This window comes from Lepidochelys olivacea (genome assembly GCF_965140295.1).
Source record: "Lepidochelys olivacea isolate rLepOli2 genome assembly, chromosome: 1".
NCBI classification, from domain to species: Eukaryota; Metazoa; Chordata; order Testudines; family Cheloniidae; genus Lepidochelys; species Lepidochelys olivacea.
Genome location: NC_140411.1, coordinates 347,399,889 through 347,416,834, shown reverse-complemented (window position 1 = coordinate 347,416,834; position 16,946 = coordinate 347,399,889). Strand labels below are relative to the sequence as shown.

At 42.4% G+C, this 16,946-nt stretch overlaps 1 protein-coding gene across 1 annotated transcript in view; it reads right to left on the bottom strand.

Annotated features, from left to right (window-relative positions):
- EXOC4 (exocyst complex component 4) overlaps positions 1-16,946 on the bottom strand; it is a 607,587-nt gene that overhangs the window by 161,261 nt on the left and 429,380 nt on the right. Inside the window, exon 11 of the mRNA XM_084643015.1 lies at positions 8,209-8,428. Coding sequence (XP_084499141.1) covers positions 8,209-8,428 — 220 coding nt within the window. The remainder of the gene's footprint in view (positions 1-8,208; positions 8,429-16,946) is intronic.

Sequence of the window (16,946 nt, the reverse complement as noted above, 5' to 3'; positions counted from 1 at the left end):
CTTTCACTTCTTGTAAGCTTCTTTTTTGTGTTTAAGATCAGCAAGGATTTCACTGTGAAGCCAAGCTGGTTGCCTGCCATATTTACTATTCTTTCTACACATCGGGATGTTTTGTCCCTGTAACCTCAATAAGGATTCTTTAAAATACAGCCAGCTCTCCTGGACTCCTTTCCCCCTCATGTCATTCTGCCCATCAGTTCCCTGAGGGAGTCAAAGTCTGGTTTTCTGAAGTCCAGGGTCCGTATTCTGCTGCTCTCCTTTCTTCCCTGTGTCAGGATCCTGAACTTGACCTTCCCATGCTCACTGCCTTCCTGGTTCCCATCCACTTTTGCTTCCCTTACTAATTCTTCCCGGTTTGTGAGCAGCAGGACAAGAAGAGCTCTGCCCCTAGTTGGTTCCTCCAGCACTTGCACCAGGAAATTGTCCCCTACACTTTCCAAAAACGTCCTGGATTGTCTGTGCACTGCTGTATTGCTCTCCCAGCAGATATCAGGGTGATTGAAGTCTCCCATGAGAACCAGGGCCTACGATCTAGTAACTTCTGTCAGTTGCCGGAAGAAAGCCTCGTCCACCTCATCCCCCTGGTCCGGTGGTCTATTGCAGACTCCCACCACGACATCACCCTTGTTGCTCACACTTCTAAACGTAATCCAGAGTCTCTCAGGTTTTTCTGCAGCTTCATACCAGAACTCTGAGCAGTCCTACTGCTCTCTTACATACTATGCAACTCCCCCACCTTTTCTGCCCTGCCTGTCCTTCCTGAACAGTTTATATCCATCCATGACAGTACTCCAGCCATGTGAGTTATCCCACCAAGCCTCTGTTATTCCAATCACATCATAATTCCTTGACTGTGCCAGGACTTCCAGTTCTCCCTGCTTGTTTCCTAGGCTTCTTGCATTTGTGTATAGGCACTTGAGATAACTCGCTGATCCTTTCTCAGTATGAGGCAGGAGCCCTCCCCTCTCACGTGCTCCTGCTCGTGCTTCCTCCCAGTATTCCACTTCCCCACTTACCTCAGGGCTTTGGTCTCCTTCCTCCAGTGAATCTAGTTTAAGGCCCTCCTCACTAGGTTAGCCAGCCTGCTTGCGAAGATGCTGTTCCCTCTCTTCGTTAGGTGGAGCCCGTCTCTGCCTAGCACTCCTCCTTCTTGGAACTCCATCCCATGGTCAAAGAATCCAAAGCCTTCTCTCCGACACCACCTGCGTAGCCATTTGTTGACTTCCATGATTTGACGGTCTCTACCCAGGCCTTTTCCTTCCACGGGGAGGATGGACGAGAACACCACTTGCACCTCAAACTCTTTTATCCTTCTTCCCAAAGCCACGTAGTCTGCAGTGATCTGCTCAAGGTCATTCTTGGCAGTATCATTGGTGCCCACGTGGAGAAGCAGGAAGGGGTAGCGATCCGAGGGCTTGATGAGTCTCGGCACTCTCTCCGTCACATTGTGAATCCTAGCTCCTGACAAGCAGCAGACTTCTCGGTTTTCCCGGTCGGGGCGGCAGATAGATGACTCCGTCTCCCTGAGGAGAGAGTCCCCGACCACCACCACCCGCCTCCTTCTCTTGGGAGTGGTGGTCGTGGAACCCCCAACCCTAGGACAGTGCATCTCATGCCTTCCAATTGGCGGAGTCTCCCTCTGTTCCCTTCCCTCAGACGTATCATCTAGTCCACTCTCCGCATTAGTACCTATCTTTCTTACGCAGTGGGATAGTTTGCTCTTGTGCCCTTAATAATGTCTCTTTGAAAAACTGCCAACTCTCTTGAACTGTTTTTCCCTGTAGACTTGCTTCCCACGGGATCTTACCTACCAGCTTTGTGAGTTTGTTAAAGTCTGCATTCTTGAAATCCATTATCTTTATTGTGCTGTTTTCCCTCCCACCATTCTTTAGAATCATGAACTCTACTATTTCATGATCACTTTCACCTAAGCTGCCCTCCACTTTCAAATTCTCGACCAGTTCCTCCCTATTTGTCAAAATCAAATCTAGAACAGCTATCTCCTAGCAGCTTTCACCACCTTCTGAAATAAAAAAATTGTTTCCAATACATTCCAAGAACTTGTTGGCTAATCTATGCCCTACTATATTATTTTCCCAACAGATGTCTGGGTAGATGAAGTCCTCTATCACCACTAAGTCCTGTGCTTTGGATGATTTTGTTATTAGAAATTATTAGAAATGAGATGGACACATTGGTAATCTCTTTGAGTCATAAATTCAAATCTTTCTGGGGCTGGAATTGGCCAAAAGTTATTACCATGTGATACACATTTGGTGGCCTAAATAAAATGAGATGGTGGTGGAACCTAGGTAGCTAATCAAGTATCTCTAGACATTTCGTTAACTGGCAATCTCATGATGAGAGTCAGGACTGAACGGACAATAGAGACTGACCTCTAGATTCATTCCTACTTCTGTCCCCTTTTGGTCAAGTTTGAAGCACATTAGTGGGATGGTTTGAAGAAGCTAAGACTACTGTTATGGAGGCATGGGAGGGGATGGGGGGCGGGAGGCAAGAGTGGGAGGGGAATGTTCCTATACTGGGGATAAAGAAAATAATTCAGCATGATGGCATGCCATGCCAGTATGTCCACATAAATCCTTATGAACTTGTCAACTCAATCCGTTCTCCCATCTATGCTTTACTGAATATGCGTGTGAACATGTTTTTTTAAAATAAAACAAATCAATTGTAACATTTTACCTTAAACTAGCAATAGCATTTAGACCATGCTGTGGTCACATGATCTGTCTCAATGCAGAGCATAAATGCTTCCAGAAGACATAGCAGTATGTTGAGGGAGCAAGAATCTGTGTAAAGAAATACTCAAGTGAATAGGAAGATTCTCCATTGAGAGGGAATTTTGTCTAGTGGTTCAAACAGGAGACTGGGAACCGGACTCCTGGATTCTATTTACAGCTCTGCCACTGCTCAAAATGTGACCTTGAACATATTTCAACCGCTTGGTGTCTTAGTTCTCCCATCTGCAAAAATGGATGCCACCTGCCACACAGGGTGTAACTATTTGTAAAGCACTTTGATATTCTTGAGGCACCGTGTCATTGTAAAATATTATTAGAATTTATTGATTAGAATTACAGGTGCTTCCTCAAAGGTTATGTTCACCAAGAAATTCAAATTGACCAGCCCCAGTTGTAGCCTAATAGATTTTGATTCCTGCTGCAAGTGGACCTTAAAGACGACTAATTTGTTTACACTAATAATAAAGAAATCCACTTTGAACCAATGTGTGCAACAACCACCACAGTTGAATGCCACTCATTGCGATCATTCTTCTTACTAACATGCTGTAATTTGACAGGATGAAAACAATGTGCCATTGCTGTTGGTAATGTTTCCTCAGGAAAGTCACAAGTGATCCTGGGAGTGACTCAGCTTAGCGTGCGAGATAATCAGTCTAGGCAACGGGTAATTATCTCAAGCAAGTCATTATCCAGGAAGCAGCTGTGCACTCAGATTTCTGAATGAGACTTTAACTAGATTTTCAGCAATCAGCCCTTTGTCAGAAACTTTTATGCCCTGCCATATAAGACAAATTATGCTGCTATGATACATGGTAGTAAATGCATATGCCTTAAAGGCCAATTTCAGTCTGGCTTGTATTGTATAGCCCAGGAGGTGTAAAGATCAAACAGCAAGAAACACTTTTCACTGGGCATAAACTGTGAAACACGTTTGAAACTGCATTTCCAAAGTCATTGTTGGTAGTGGCCACCTTGCTGAAAAGATCTATCATTTTTGATGTTGACAGCATGGGAACAGGATATAAGAAGTTGTCAAGCTGTTTTTATCCTGATTTAATACTAATTTAAACAACTGTAGCATGAACGTTAATGCAGAATATTTGACAACAATTTAGTTTTTTGTTCATGACTGTTCTGGCAGTATTAAAAGGGGAGTGATTAACAAAATCTTCCATTTGACTATAGAATAATGGCTAAAAAGTACTTAATGAGGCCCTATTCATAGTTAAGCGCAATATTTTTAATGGGCTACTACAATGTTTTTAGCTTAATCATTGTAGAATTACATCACTAATTTGAGAGGGACATGATGGGTTAGGATGGCAGAAAACCTTTCCCCTACGATGGAGGTCTTTGCTTCAAACATCTCAAGGTGAACTATGCAAAGGGAGTGGATGGTTCTTAATAGTTCTTAAACCAGTTCCTAGTGAATGTGTGTCTACATCATAAAACTACCACCATGACTAGCCCCTTTGCATACATCTTCACAGCAACTAGACACCCTTGTCTGGCCTGCGTCAGCCAACTAGGGCTCGTGGGGCTTGGGCTGTGGGGCTGTTTCACTCCTGTGCAGACTTCTGGGCTCAAGCCAGAGCTCGAGCTCTGGGCCCCTCCCACTTCGCAGGGTCCTGTGTCTAGTTACTGTGTAGACATACCCTTTGTGGTAAGCCTCAATAAAGGTACTAAGGATTGACAAATTATAGAAACTGAATGAGAAATCACAATCCAGTCCGTCTCTTCAACCTCAAATGGACCTTAAGCAAATTCACATGCCTTCAGAGGAGGCAGGCATATATCGTATCATCTTGCTAAGAATCCAAAACAAATGTGGAAGGTTAACAGCTTTAATGGCCCTGATCCAAAGCCTACACTCTGATATGACCAAATAGAATTATCAGCTCTTGATAAGGTCATCTGCTTGGGCAGACTGATTTGGGTTTCTTATCCATTCTAGAGACTAACCAATTTATTCCGAAAGCTTATGCTCAAATAAATTGGTTAGTCTCTAAGGTGCCACAAGTCCTCCTTTTCTTTTTGCGAATACAGACTAACACGGCTATTACTCTGAAACTTATCCATTCTAATTCTCACGAGCAAGTTACTGATGTGAAAGAGAAAGAGAAAAAGCAAGATACTCAAGGAATGCCCACAACAATAATCTGCATTTTTTCCTATACAACTCAAATGGACTTGACTGGTGATGCTGTTTCAAGCCATCTAGTCTTGAACTTAAATCACTCTGCCTTGTATTACATCTTTTTATTTCAGTTTTAATACAGTTTTTCTGCCCCTGAAGCCAGCAGACCAGGCTTGAAATGTGATTTTCCACTACCGACTGAAAGTCAAGTCTCAAAGGATTTCGTTGCTCACAACCAACCATGTATATTTCCTCTTTCATTTGGAACCTGTGAAAGTGAGGAACTATTTGTACCAGAGACAGCCATAGGATGAGAAAGTACCATGCAAAACTTCCACCAGTGCAGATACACCTCACTGTTGAACTATACCACACTCTGGCCAACCCAGATCTGCTAATGCTTTTCATGGATTCCAAGTTTCCAAGGTCAGAAGGGACCCTTGTGATCATCTAGTCTGACCTGCATAATACAAGCTATAGAACTTCCCCAGAATCATTCCTAGAGCAGATCTTTGGGAACAAAATCCAATCCTGATTTTAAAATTGTCTGTGTTGGAGAACCCACCACAACACTTGGTAAATTGTTCCAATGGTTCATTACTCTTAATTTTAAAAATTTACTTATTTCCAGTCTGAATGTGTCTAGCTTCAATTTTCAGCCATTGGATCATATACCTTTCTCTCCTAGATTGAAGAGCCCATTACTAAATATATGATCCCCATGTAAGTACTTACAGACTATAATAAAGTCACCCCTTAGCCTTCTCTATGTTAAACTGAATAGATTCAGCTCCTTGAGTGTAACACTATCAGGCAGACATCCAAGGATCACATTAGCCCTTTTGGCCACAGCATTGAAGTAGGAGCTCATGTTCAAATGATTATCCACCATGACTCTCAAATCTTTTTCTGAGTAGCTGCTTCCCTGGATAAAGTCTCATATCCTGTAAGTCTGGTCGATGTTCTTTGTTCTTCTATGTATACATTTACATTTAGCCGTATTAAAACCCATATTGTTTGCTTGTACCCAGCTTCCCAAGCGAGCCAGATCGCTCTGCATCTGCTTCCTAGTTCTGATCTATAAAAACTCCTACTAGTCTAATGGAAAGTTCTTCACACAACTCTGTTTATGTTTCATGATCCTGCCTTGCAGCTTGCCTGCTATTGCAGTCCTGCTATTACATCTCAGTTCTGATCTGTAACATTTCTGCTATTCCAAAGCTAGGATGAGATTCACCAAAGTTATCTTCAGCTCACGTAAGGATCTGAATTCAGAAGTCCAGAGGTAAAAAGCTACTCCAAAGGTGCCCCTGCTCCCCGTCATTTTCCATATGCTCATTTAACAATCACGGCTGCTCTTTGGGCTGGAACAATGGTATTTTGTGACATTATATATGAGGGACATGTTACTGATAATACATTAGGTCCCCTGGTCTTGCAAATGGAGGCTGGCAGATGACTGTAAAAGATTCACGTTGCAGGGAAGAGAAATCCATGTTAAAAACCTAGGAGTTTGGAGATGTTGTGCTGCCCCAAAATATTCTAATGTGAGGAGGAGAGTTTCCAAAGCAGCTAAGGCAATGTTTCTGAATCTTTTTGAACCAGGGACCGGCTTGCTGCCTTCCTAAACTGTGTCAGGGAGATCTCAGGGACCCACCAGGAGGCTGCCTGCTCCCTTTCTAAACTGTGTCAGGGAAATCTAGGGGACTGGCAAGGAGGCTGCCGTGGACTAGCACTGGTCCACAGACCGGTGGTTGAGAAACACTGATCTAAGGGACTTGCACGCCTAAATCCCTCTAGGCACTTTTGAAAATCGTTCCCCTGACTCTAGCTTTCATTTGTTTGTGATAGTTTAAATAAATTCTAAACTTGTTGGAGATGCAGCAACTCAAATCCATTGTACTTAGATCAATTGACTGGTGGTATTTGTCTTGAAGATCATTAGTATGAAAAACAAAACATGAAATATAGACTGTTAGAGACTGTTTTCACAATTAATCTTTTCTAAACTAAAATATAAATTGCAAATACATGACAGTGATACATATTATGTAGGCACTTGGACAGCACTTTTGACCTTCAAAGAACATTTCAAATATTAGTCAATCCTCAAAATACCCCTGCCATGTGCAGGGGTGCTGGAACAATTTGTATAGTGGGGGTGCTGAGAGCCATCAAACTAAACTGTATACCTTGTATATAATGGAAACCGCTTCAGGTCAGGGGGTGCGGCAGCGTCCGCTGCATCCGTAGTTCCAGCACCTATGGTCATGTGGACAAGTAATAATATGTCCATTTTATAGATGGGATAAGTGAGGCGGAGAAGTTAAATTACTTGAAAATGGCCATGAGAGGAGTCAATATCAGAGCCAGGGTTAGAACTCAGTTCTGGCCTCCCAGTCCTGTGCACTAGACATCACACCAGACCTCCCAAAGGGCCTCTGTAGTATTTCGTTATCACCCAACGAAGGAGAAAAAATAGGTTTACTACAGTCCCTACTAGTCCTTATGAGACTGATAAAGAACTGTTCCAATCAAGCATTTGTCCCATTTAAATATTGTAACCTTTAAGGCAAATTTCTTAACAAAATATTGTTTAGTAAGCTTGAAATGTTCTAAGATTTGCAAGCATCCCTAGTTTCCAAATGTCAGACACAAGTTAATACTGTATTAAAAAAAAAAAAACAAACCCTTGTAGCAAATGTTTTAAGAAAATACTTCATGATGGATTTACTGTTGTTTATTGGATGATTACATCATCTGGACTCCTTGTGAAAGTGCCACGCTATGGCCCAGGAAGAAGAATAAGCCCTACCACCGGATTAGTGCACTATAATGGGTGAGATGCAATTAACTCCAGGGTTGCCGGTGTGATTTACCCTCCTGTACAGGCAAAACATAGGTGTAACTTGATGGGTGGGTGTTGGAGACAGTAGGAAAAATGCAAGGGGAGCAACACAGGAGTGAAAGCTGGTTTCAAAACGAAGGGGAGGTAAGGAAGTCATTCAAATCAGAGCCAGGTGTGTCAAGTAATAGTCCCTGCGAAGGAGAGAGCTAAGGACGACGAGGGAGAGATTGTGTCATGTTTGGTTGCCTCCTCCCTCCATGCACCAAGGCAAAAGTTAGGGAGTACAAAACAGTAAATAGGTAAAAGCCACCAAATTAAGGGGACTTAATATCAGAGGGCATGTGTAGTTTGCAAAACATCTCTCTAAAAAACAAATTGCACACTGCTTCTGCTGCCAATACAGCCACAGGCATGGGACAACAGAAAAACGCTGGCGAATCGCTCAGCTTGGTTACCTGAAGAAGAGGCCGTTGCACTCCTAGCATCTTCATGGTGTCCGCATTGGCCAATATCTTCAGGGGGTCAGATGCCTTGGTGACACCTTCTATCTCTTTGTTGATCTCTGCTAGGACTTGATTAAGGAAGATGTTCTTGATGTACATGGTGAGGAACTCCCGGAGCGGACATTGTTTGGTTGGGCCAAGGCCCAGGGCGTGCTCAATCTCCTGAATAAATCTAAAATATAAAAAGGGAAATCATACTTAGTGACACAATACAATTACCATGAGCTACACACTGTAACGTCCCAAGCATACAGCTAGCGGGAGAACATAGGGTCAACCATGGGAGCTGGCGGGGAAGAGTTGTAAGATTCAGAGGCAATGGAGTTCTAACAGAGTGCACTGGACACAGGCAGGACTCCTGAGTTTATCCCTCCGCTATGCCCTTGACTGTACCCAATTTGAAATACCTTAAAGGCTCCTGATCCTCAGAATGGGCAGGGAATCCACTTAAAATGGAGGCACCCAAAATCATTAGTCACTTTTGAAAATTCTGACCTGCATGTGAACTTGGGCAAATCATTTATTTTACCTATCCATGACTCAGTTTCCCTTTCTGTAAAATGGGGATAATGATGTTCCACTTTATTTCTAACAATAACAATCCCTCACTCTTAAATGGCGCTTTTCATCAGCAGATCTCAAAGCACTTTACAAAGGAGTTTAGTATCATTGTTCCCATTTTATAGACAGGGAAAGTGAGAAACAGACAGGTGACATGACATGCCATGCCCAAAGTCACCCAGCCAGGCTGAGAACCAGGTATAGAACCCAGATCTCCTGTGTTCCAGTCCAGAGCTCTATCCACTTGGGCACAGTGCCCCATCTAATGCACTGATTGATCCCTGGAAGCAAAATGCTGTATATGTGCTATGTATTATTATATTATTCCAGGAGAAGTGATTGGATCACATTCACTTATATGCATGCAGAAGGCATGCTACCTTTTCCCAAATATCCCCGCCCCCCTTAATGTCCCACCCTCCTAAAAAATTTCAGCATCTCCTTCATCAACACATCTGTATTTCACTGACATAATTTGCTTGGCCAAGTCAGCTGCTTCTTCCAGGAACCACCTCCTCTCACATCAATAAAGTGACACCCTCAAGGCAAAGATGGTTTATTGGATTTACATCCAAAATGACTGAAGTGATTTTTTTCTTTATTTCTTGAAGTGATGAGAACAACAACAACAGAAGACACAATTAACTGATTTATCAATCTATAGTACTTGTATGGCTCCCACTACGGCAGTATCTGAGCACCTTGCAGGCTTTAACGTATTTACGCTCACCACACCCTGGTGATGCAGGGAAGTGCTACTAACTCTGTTTTGCGGGGGGGGGGGGTGGGGGGGGGAGAAATTGAGGCACGGAGAGACAAAATGATTGGCCAAAGGTCACACAGGAAACCTTTGGTGGAGCTGGGATTTGAACCTAAGTCTCCCAAGTCAGTCCCTTAACCACTGGGCCATCCCTCCTCTGCATGGGAAGGATTTTTTGAACAGAGGCATTTCTGACATTTCCAGCATTTATCAGTGACTTTTTAGCAGTTACTATGCCCCCAAACAGATCAATATGATTTTCTTAATTGCTCATATTTTCTCCTTCTACATGTAGTTCTCTAGATGAGGTAACTTCTCTTAGCAGGTTTGATAGAGTGTCCCCTGTCAATTTCAGCAGCATGATTTCTATCAGATTTAAACCATTTGTTCCCTAATGCTTACACTCTGCTGATTTCATCAGTCTAAAACGACACATATGGGGTGAGGCACCATCTGCATGGGGACCCATCCACTCTGATAACTTTGAAAATTCACTCAACTGTCAGAGCTGCAGTGCAACTTCCCCCAGCAAAAAGCACGAGGAAAGAAACACAAAGGAAGGCAACTCCCTTGTTTGCACAGATTGATAAAGTGAATAAAGTTATCCACCAGAGAAATTGCAGAGTCATGCAGCGAGAGAGAGGCAGAAGAGGCCTATCTCTGAAATAACACACCCAATGTCACCAACTTCTGTGGACCGACATTTACGGATGTCTTCAAGAGGATGCTTGTCACGATTAAGCTGTGACCTACTGTGCCTTTATAATTGTTCCAGTATCTATTTGCAATGTTCATATCACTCTTTATACGGATACCCTTCTTTATACAGGGCTTCTTACAGAGCATTTCTGATCTGGAAAGTAATTTTAGAAATAAGAATTAACCTTCCCGATGCCCCTAGTTGTATCCTTGTTTTACAGATAAGGAAAGCAAGGCAGAGTGCCTTGTTCCACAAATGCATATGCGCATGCTAAGCTTTAAGCAGATGAATACTGCCATGGAGGTCAAAGGGACTACTCACATGTTTACAATTTGAGCATGTGCGTAACTGTCTGTAGGATTGGGGTGTAAATGACTTGCTGAAGGCCACAGGAAGAGTTGGTATCAGACCCAGGATTAGACGCAGAATTCTTGGCTCTCAGCCTTGTGCATTAATTTCTATCCCAAAACTCTCCTAAGGACTCCCACTTCAACCACCATAGACCTTGTCTACATGAGGAAACTACACCAGGTTAGGTAACCATGTGTTCTAATATTATGTGATTTCTTGGCACAGATAGGGTGACAGTGGCTCATTATCATTCAGTAAGGACCAGAAGCATGTCCACGATGCTTTAAGGGATTTATATTTTAATTGATGAGAACTGTAAAGTAATCACAGTGCATGTGAATGCTGACAGGTAGAGATGATTTAGGGAGTGTGAAACTTAACGACTACTCAGCAAAGCTTCCAAGAACAATGGTCTAAAACTAAGGAAAGAAAGTTCAAGCTAAATATTAGAGAAAAGTTATTAAGAGCCAAAGCAAATACGCAGTGGAATGGATGACTGAGGGATATGGTTGAGGAACCATCACTGCAAATATTCAAGGACAGTAGGATTAAATGATATTAAACTGAAATTTTCACTGGTTCAAAAGACTCCATTAAAGTAAGTGGGGATTTTGCATGAGAAAAGACTGAGTAAAAACTTAATAAGGATGTCTGAATACATCTCAAAGGGAACAGCTAAGCAGTGTGGGTGGATGCTATAAGTGATTTTCCCCTGCCCTCACTATTTATGATCTCACTAAAAAACTGATCTCATGGAAAATATATGACACACAAAACCCCCTATATTAAAAGAACATTATTAAGGTTGCTAAGTCAGGCACTCAAAAGGGAGGAAACGTCAGAATTAAGGTTATTTGTACAACATTAGTTTGGCCCCCTTGCCAGTATGCATTATGATATGGTCTTCAATTACATGATCACGTACAATTTTTTTCACAGGTTTCCTCCCTCCTTCAGTGAACGGGATGGCCCCCCTCTGGGAATGAATCAAGGTCGTGTACTCAACAGCAGGTTGGAACCTCAAGCTCTGAGACTTGAGTTAATGGAACAACTGATAGCAGTAGTTGGTTGTCATCCTCTGTGGATCAGCACTAGCGAGGGATGGGGCACTTTTCCAGTGCATTTCACAGATGGTTGCTAACAGCAGAAGAATGATGAGACTCAGGATCCTTGGGTTCCCTTCCAGGCTCTAGAGGGGCATGTGATCTAATGGGTTCAGACTTGTCTGCCCACTGCCCCCAAATGTGATCCCTGCTACTCCACTACCACCAGTCTGTCCTTGTGACCCAGTCTGGTCACTTTCACACCGTGGCTTGTCCCAGGCCCATTCTCCTTACCTAATCCAGCCCCAATCTCAGACTCCTTGCCCAACAAATCCTCGGTCTCATTCTTCTGGACTCCCTGACCCAGTCCCAGTCTCCACCCATATCTAGTCCCAATCTGCTTGCCCCACCTACTCCTTGTTCCTGCCAGCTCCCCAGCCGCTTCTCCTCAGTCTCCATGCCCAGCCAATCCCTGTTCCTCCTCACCCACGTCCTTAATTGATCTGTCTATCTCACAGCAATAGGGTGGCCAGGTGACCAGTTTCTGACAGAAAAGTCTGGTCGAAAAGGGCACCTGACCAGACATGCAAAGTCTGGTTACTGCGGGCAGGGAGGTGCCGGGTCACCACCCCCACCAGCTCCTACTCAGCCGGGGCTGCCTCCTACCTGCATTGGGCGGCTGCAGCTCCTAGCCCTGGCTCTGCAGGCTAGTCCCTCCTGCCCTAGGTAGAGGGGAGGAGGGGGGAAGAATGGAAACACAGTGAGAGAGGGGAGGAGGGAAGAAGAGCGACGGGGCCAGGGCCTTGAGGGAAGAGGCGGGGCAGGGGTTGGCAACCCTACCCAGCAACCTGGCCACCAGTCACCCCTCCGCCCACATTCCCTGTCCCCCCTGTGCCATTCTTCCTTCTGACCCTTCTCCATTTGACTTAGGCAGCTTCTTCCCCCACAAACCTGGGCCCAGCAGGGGTATGTCCCATTGAGAGCTCAGGAAAGAGAGTCTTCCCACTCTCAGTTCAGATGGCTGGACCTGAACAGCTTGAAACAGCCAAGAGCTGCAATTTCAGGGAAAGTCCTACTCAGCTCCCAGCCTGACCAATAATATTTTATAGACAGACAGGCGTCTATATACGCTATTATTTATTTCAGTTTATGACAATATCTATCTGAATTCTAGGCACTTTCTGATCTTTACAACAGACATGAGACATTTGACTGAATGACCATCATAATTAAATAAATATCTTCACAGGAATGCCTTCCAAAAATCCTCCTCACTCAACTCACCCCCTCAGTCATCCCACCCAGAGAAGAAGATAAGAAATGTCATTTTGAGTGAAAAACTCACCAAATATAAAACGGTTTAAAAATTAAATCATTGAAAACTTTTGACTCTGGATTAAAACCCTCAAATGAGGCACAGCCAAGTGTGTGATGCACACATGACTGTGTGCCAATGGGCCTCTGGAATCAGATGCATTTCCATAAATCCAAATAAAAAAACCCATAAGAAATCATCATGATGGTGAAAATGGCTCAATGATACATCATTTCAACAGTTACTATTTTCGTTTTATTCTCCGAAGAGTGAGATTTTAGATACACTTTGCTGCCAAACAGGACCATAAAGAAGGGATGAAGCCTCAGAGGAAGAGGTTTGATTCAAATGGTCTGCTTAGATTGTTTTACTAGAAAAAGAACCCTTCAGATGCAATTTACAAGGGATTCAAGAAACACTATCAACAGCCTCATTTAAAACCATCTCTCACTGGCACATGAAAATTGAAGAAAAACACATAAAGGTTAACGCACTGTGGGGTGCATTCTCTTGATGGGTGAGAATAAGTCATATGGCGCATCAAGAACATTCCCCTAACACTTGGTAATTACACTTACTTAACATAACTGCATTCCTTCTTCTGTAAAATGCTCCAAAGCTTTCTCCAAATAAAAATGCAAACCAAGCACACCATCAGATGCTGGACCATGGTCACTGCATATACTCCAGGTTAATTGTCCAAAATCCTAATGAAGCTAAGTGGGATTCAACTGATCAGATATACATTTTTGTGAAATGTCTGCATGGGATGGAGATCCTGAAAAGATGAGGAAAAATAGAAATCTGCATCTCATATCCAATTCACAACCTGCACTTGCAGAGTAATATACAAATTTAACTTGTTTTATCTCTCTATGAAAGCATTTGAGGTGATTTGTGACTACAATTAAGTGTTCCCTGTAGACAGAAAAGCACTTTAGGTAAAATGAAGTGCCTTTTTGCAAATGACAGTCGTTTGGATTTTTTAAAAAAGCACATCATTTCAGAATATTTAAGTCATTCTAACTCCCAACTTTGATGGCTGCCTTACCTATGCTGTATGTGTTTTAAAAAAAAGATTGATTCAGAAACTTATATCATTCTTCTCATGCTTAGGTGTTTATTCCTTTTGTTATTAAACCTCTAATAAAAAGAAATGTAATTAAAAATATAGAAAATGCCTCACTGAATTCCAGTAACACCAGCAACTTCAGTTAAGCCTACCCTGATTTAACTAATGAAGCTATTATCCGAAAGTGCCCCCAAAACAAACAACTGGGTTGGATTTTCAAAAGCACCTAAATCACTTAGGAGCACAAGTCCCATTGAAAGTCAATAGGATTTGTACTCCTAAGTTACTTAGGTGCTTTTGAAAAACCTGCCTATTATATACTAGCTAATCCCCACTCAACTACTCCAGAATCATTTAATGTTTATTTCACTGTAGACTATTTTGTATTATTATAATTAATAATAATGTATGGTAGTTCCCATGATGTGGTAGGTGCTTTTCATACATTCAAGAAGGGACAGCATCAGCTAGGAGAAGATCACAATCTAAGGGTAGACAAATAGAACAATTGACAGTACATACACAAATCTGTTCAATTCACTGTATGCAACACAGCAGAAGAGGGGTGTTTAAAAAGCTTTTCATTGTGAATGGCTTTCCCAAAATCATTTTCCAGCCTTTAAGGTAATTTTAGATTGATTAGGAGGAGGAATTAATAAACTGTGAAGTGTACGAGGCTGTGAAATAGGCACCCCCAGGAAGTGGTGGAAGCATCATACTATTCAGAACAAGACTGTACAATGCATTGGAAAACATTCCCTAGGGACCAATCTTACAACAGCATAGTGGATAGACTAGGTGAGCCGGTAGAATTTTTGCATCCCTGATTTTCTGTACTTTCATTTCTACTTCACAGGTTGACACTTAAACTGCTTCCCTGTCGCCCTGTGTACGTATTTATCTAATAACAAAATAAAATTTTGAAGTTTAACCCTAAAAACTGAAATAAGAGATGATTAAAACAAACTGGGTTATTCAGTCAATCCCCCTGCTGGTGCAGAATTGTTCCCTTCGTTACACTGTTGAATACTTTGTCTTGTCTACATTTTAATATCCCAAGTGGTGGGTGTTTTCAGCACTTCCCTTGATAAAATATTCCAAAGCTTGATAGATCTCACTATTGGGAAGTTTTCTGTGATATTAAGCCTAAATTTCCTTCTCTTCATTTCATCCTGTTATGCCCCTGTGCCACCTTACACAATTTTTTCTTCCTCCTGGGTGATCACACCCTTCAGATACTTAATACATTATAGAACCTACACAGAGAACATCCTGCCAGACATCCTCTCTCCTTTATAACTAGGGGGACTCAGATCAAATGTCCCTATTGACTGCAGCTATGACAGTATGGCATGGGGAGAGAAGTGATTAAACAACATCCCATGAAACTGGTACTACGGAGCTGCTTATAATACACTCTGCTTACAATGAAATCATTGGCTTGCTTTTTTCCATCCCCCTAAATAGCTATTTCATGTACTAAATTGGTTGACAAAACAATCTGGTTGGAATAGAACACAATTCTCAACACAATCCTCATTCCATTTCATCCTCCTATTCCTTTCTTTGCTCTTGAAGTGAAATCCCATTAAGGCTCTTGAAGTGTCAAGTGGTTCTGACCATTACATATGTACGTTGTATAATAAATACAATAAATATAAAACATCCACCATTGTGGGTACACCAGAGATCATTTGCCATTGAAGACCCATCAATTGAGTAGATACTAAAATGATGGAATGCACAGTATTTCCACAGAAAAACTAGACCATTGGGCATTATTTTGATTACAGTATTAGCAGTTACCATTGAATTGATATATCTCTGAGGAAGGTGCTAATGATAAATACCTTAACCATATCAAAGATAAACCAGCTGTCTACATGAAAAGACTGTGTGAAGGGAATAGTACATAGGAAATGGAAGCCCAAGCTCTCATCTAGATGACAGAGCACAAGCTAACGGAAGGTGTAGGCACAACTCCTTGCTGGAGATCTGTCCATGGTGGTTGTATTTAAAGCTTGTCAGCTTCCTCTGAGATAAATACTTAAGTTGACGTCAGTATTTGAAGGATTCCCTGGACTAACTATAGGATGTACCCAGGCAATGTGGCAAAATGTTGAGGTAACAGTTATTTAAGAAAACTGGCAAGCTTTAAGGGGAGACCACTAAATCTTAGGCATCTGTTATCCAAGTAACTAGGTGTCAATTTAATGTAAGTTAACTCTTCTGTGGTCTAAAGTAGTAGAGAGTGCAGAGACCTGTCTTCAAATCCTGGCTGAGGTCACCAGCTTCTGCCCATATCACAAAAGCAGTGCACATTTTGGCTGGGTGGCTAATCTCTGCTCAGTGCTGGGAAAACAGAGTTTGCCAGTCAAGACTAAAATACACCTGATAGAGAAGTATGGGAGAGGCTTATATACAGCATTTGCTCCTGTAATACATTGCAGTACCAGTTGGAATTGAACTTATGTTCAGTGAAACATGATGGGGCCGAATTCTGTAGGGTATTTTAGGCAATAGATTACCGTAATGGTCCCTTCCAGCCTGAAAATCTATCAAATCAGAAGTCCCTACTCAGGAAAAACAGTCACTGGCTTCAACAAGCTTTTTGGATGAGTAAAGACTTCAGGATTTGTCCCTATAGCAGTATAAGGGAGGAAGGATGATGGTCTTGTGACTAAGGCACTAGGATCCAGGCGGTTTGGATTCCATTACTTGTTCTATCACAGACTCCCTGTGTGACTCTTGGGCAAGTTTTCTCTCTCTCTGCCCCCATTTCCCATCTATAAAATGGGGGTAATAAGACTTCCTATCTGCACAGGGGTACTGTGAGGATACATTTGTTAATGTTTGTGAGGTACTGAGATATTATGGTGATGGAGGCC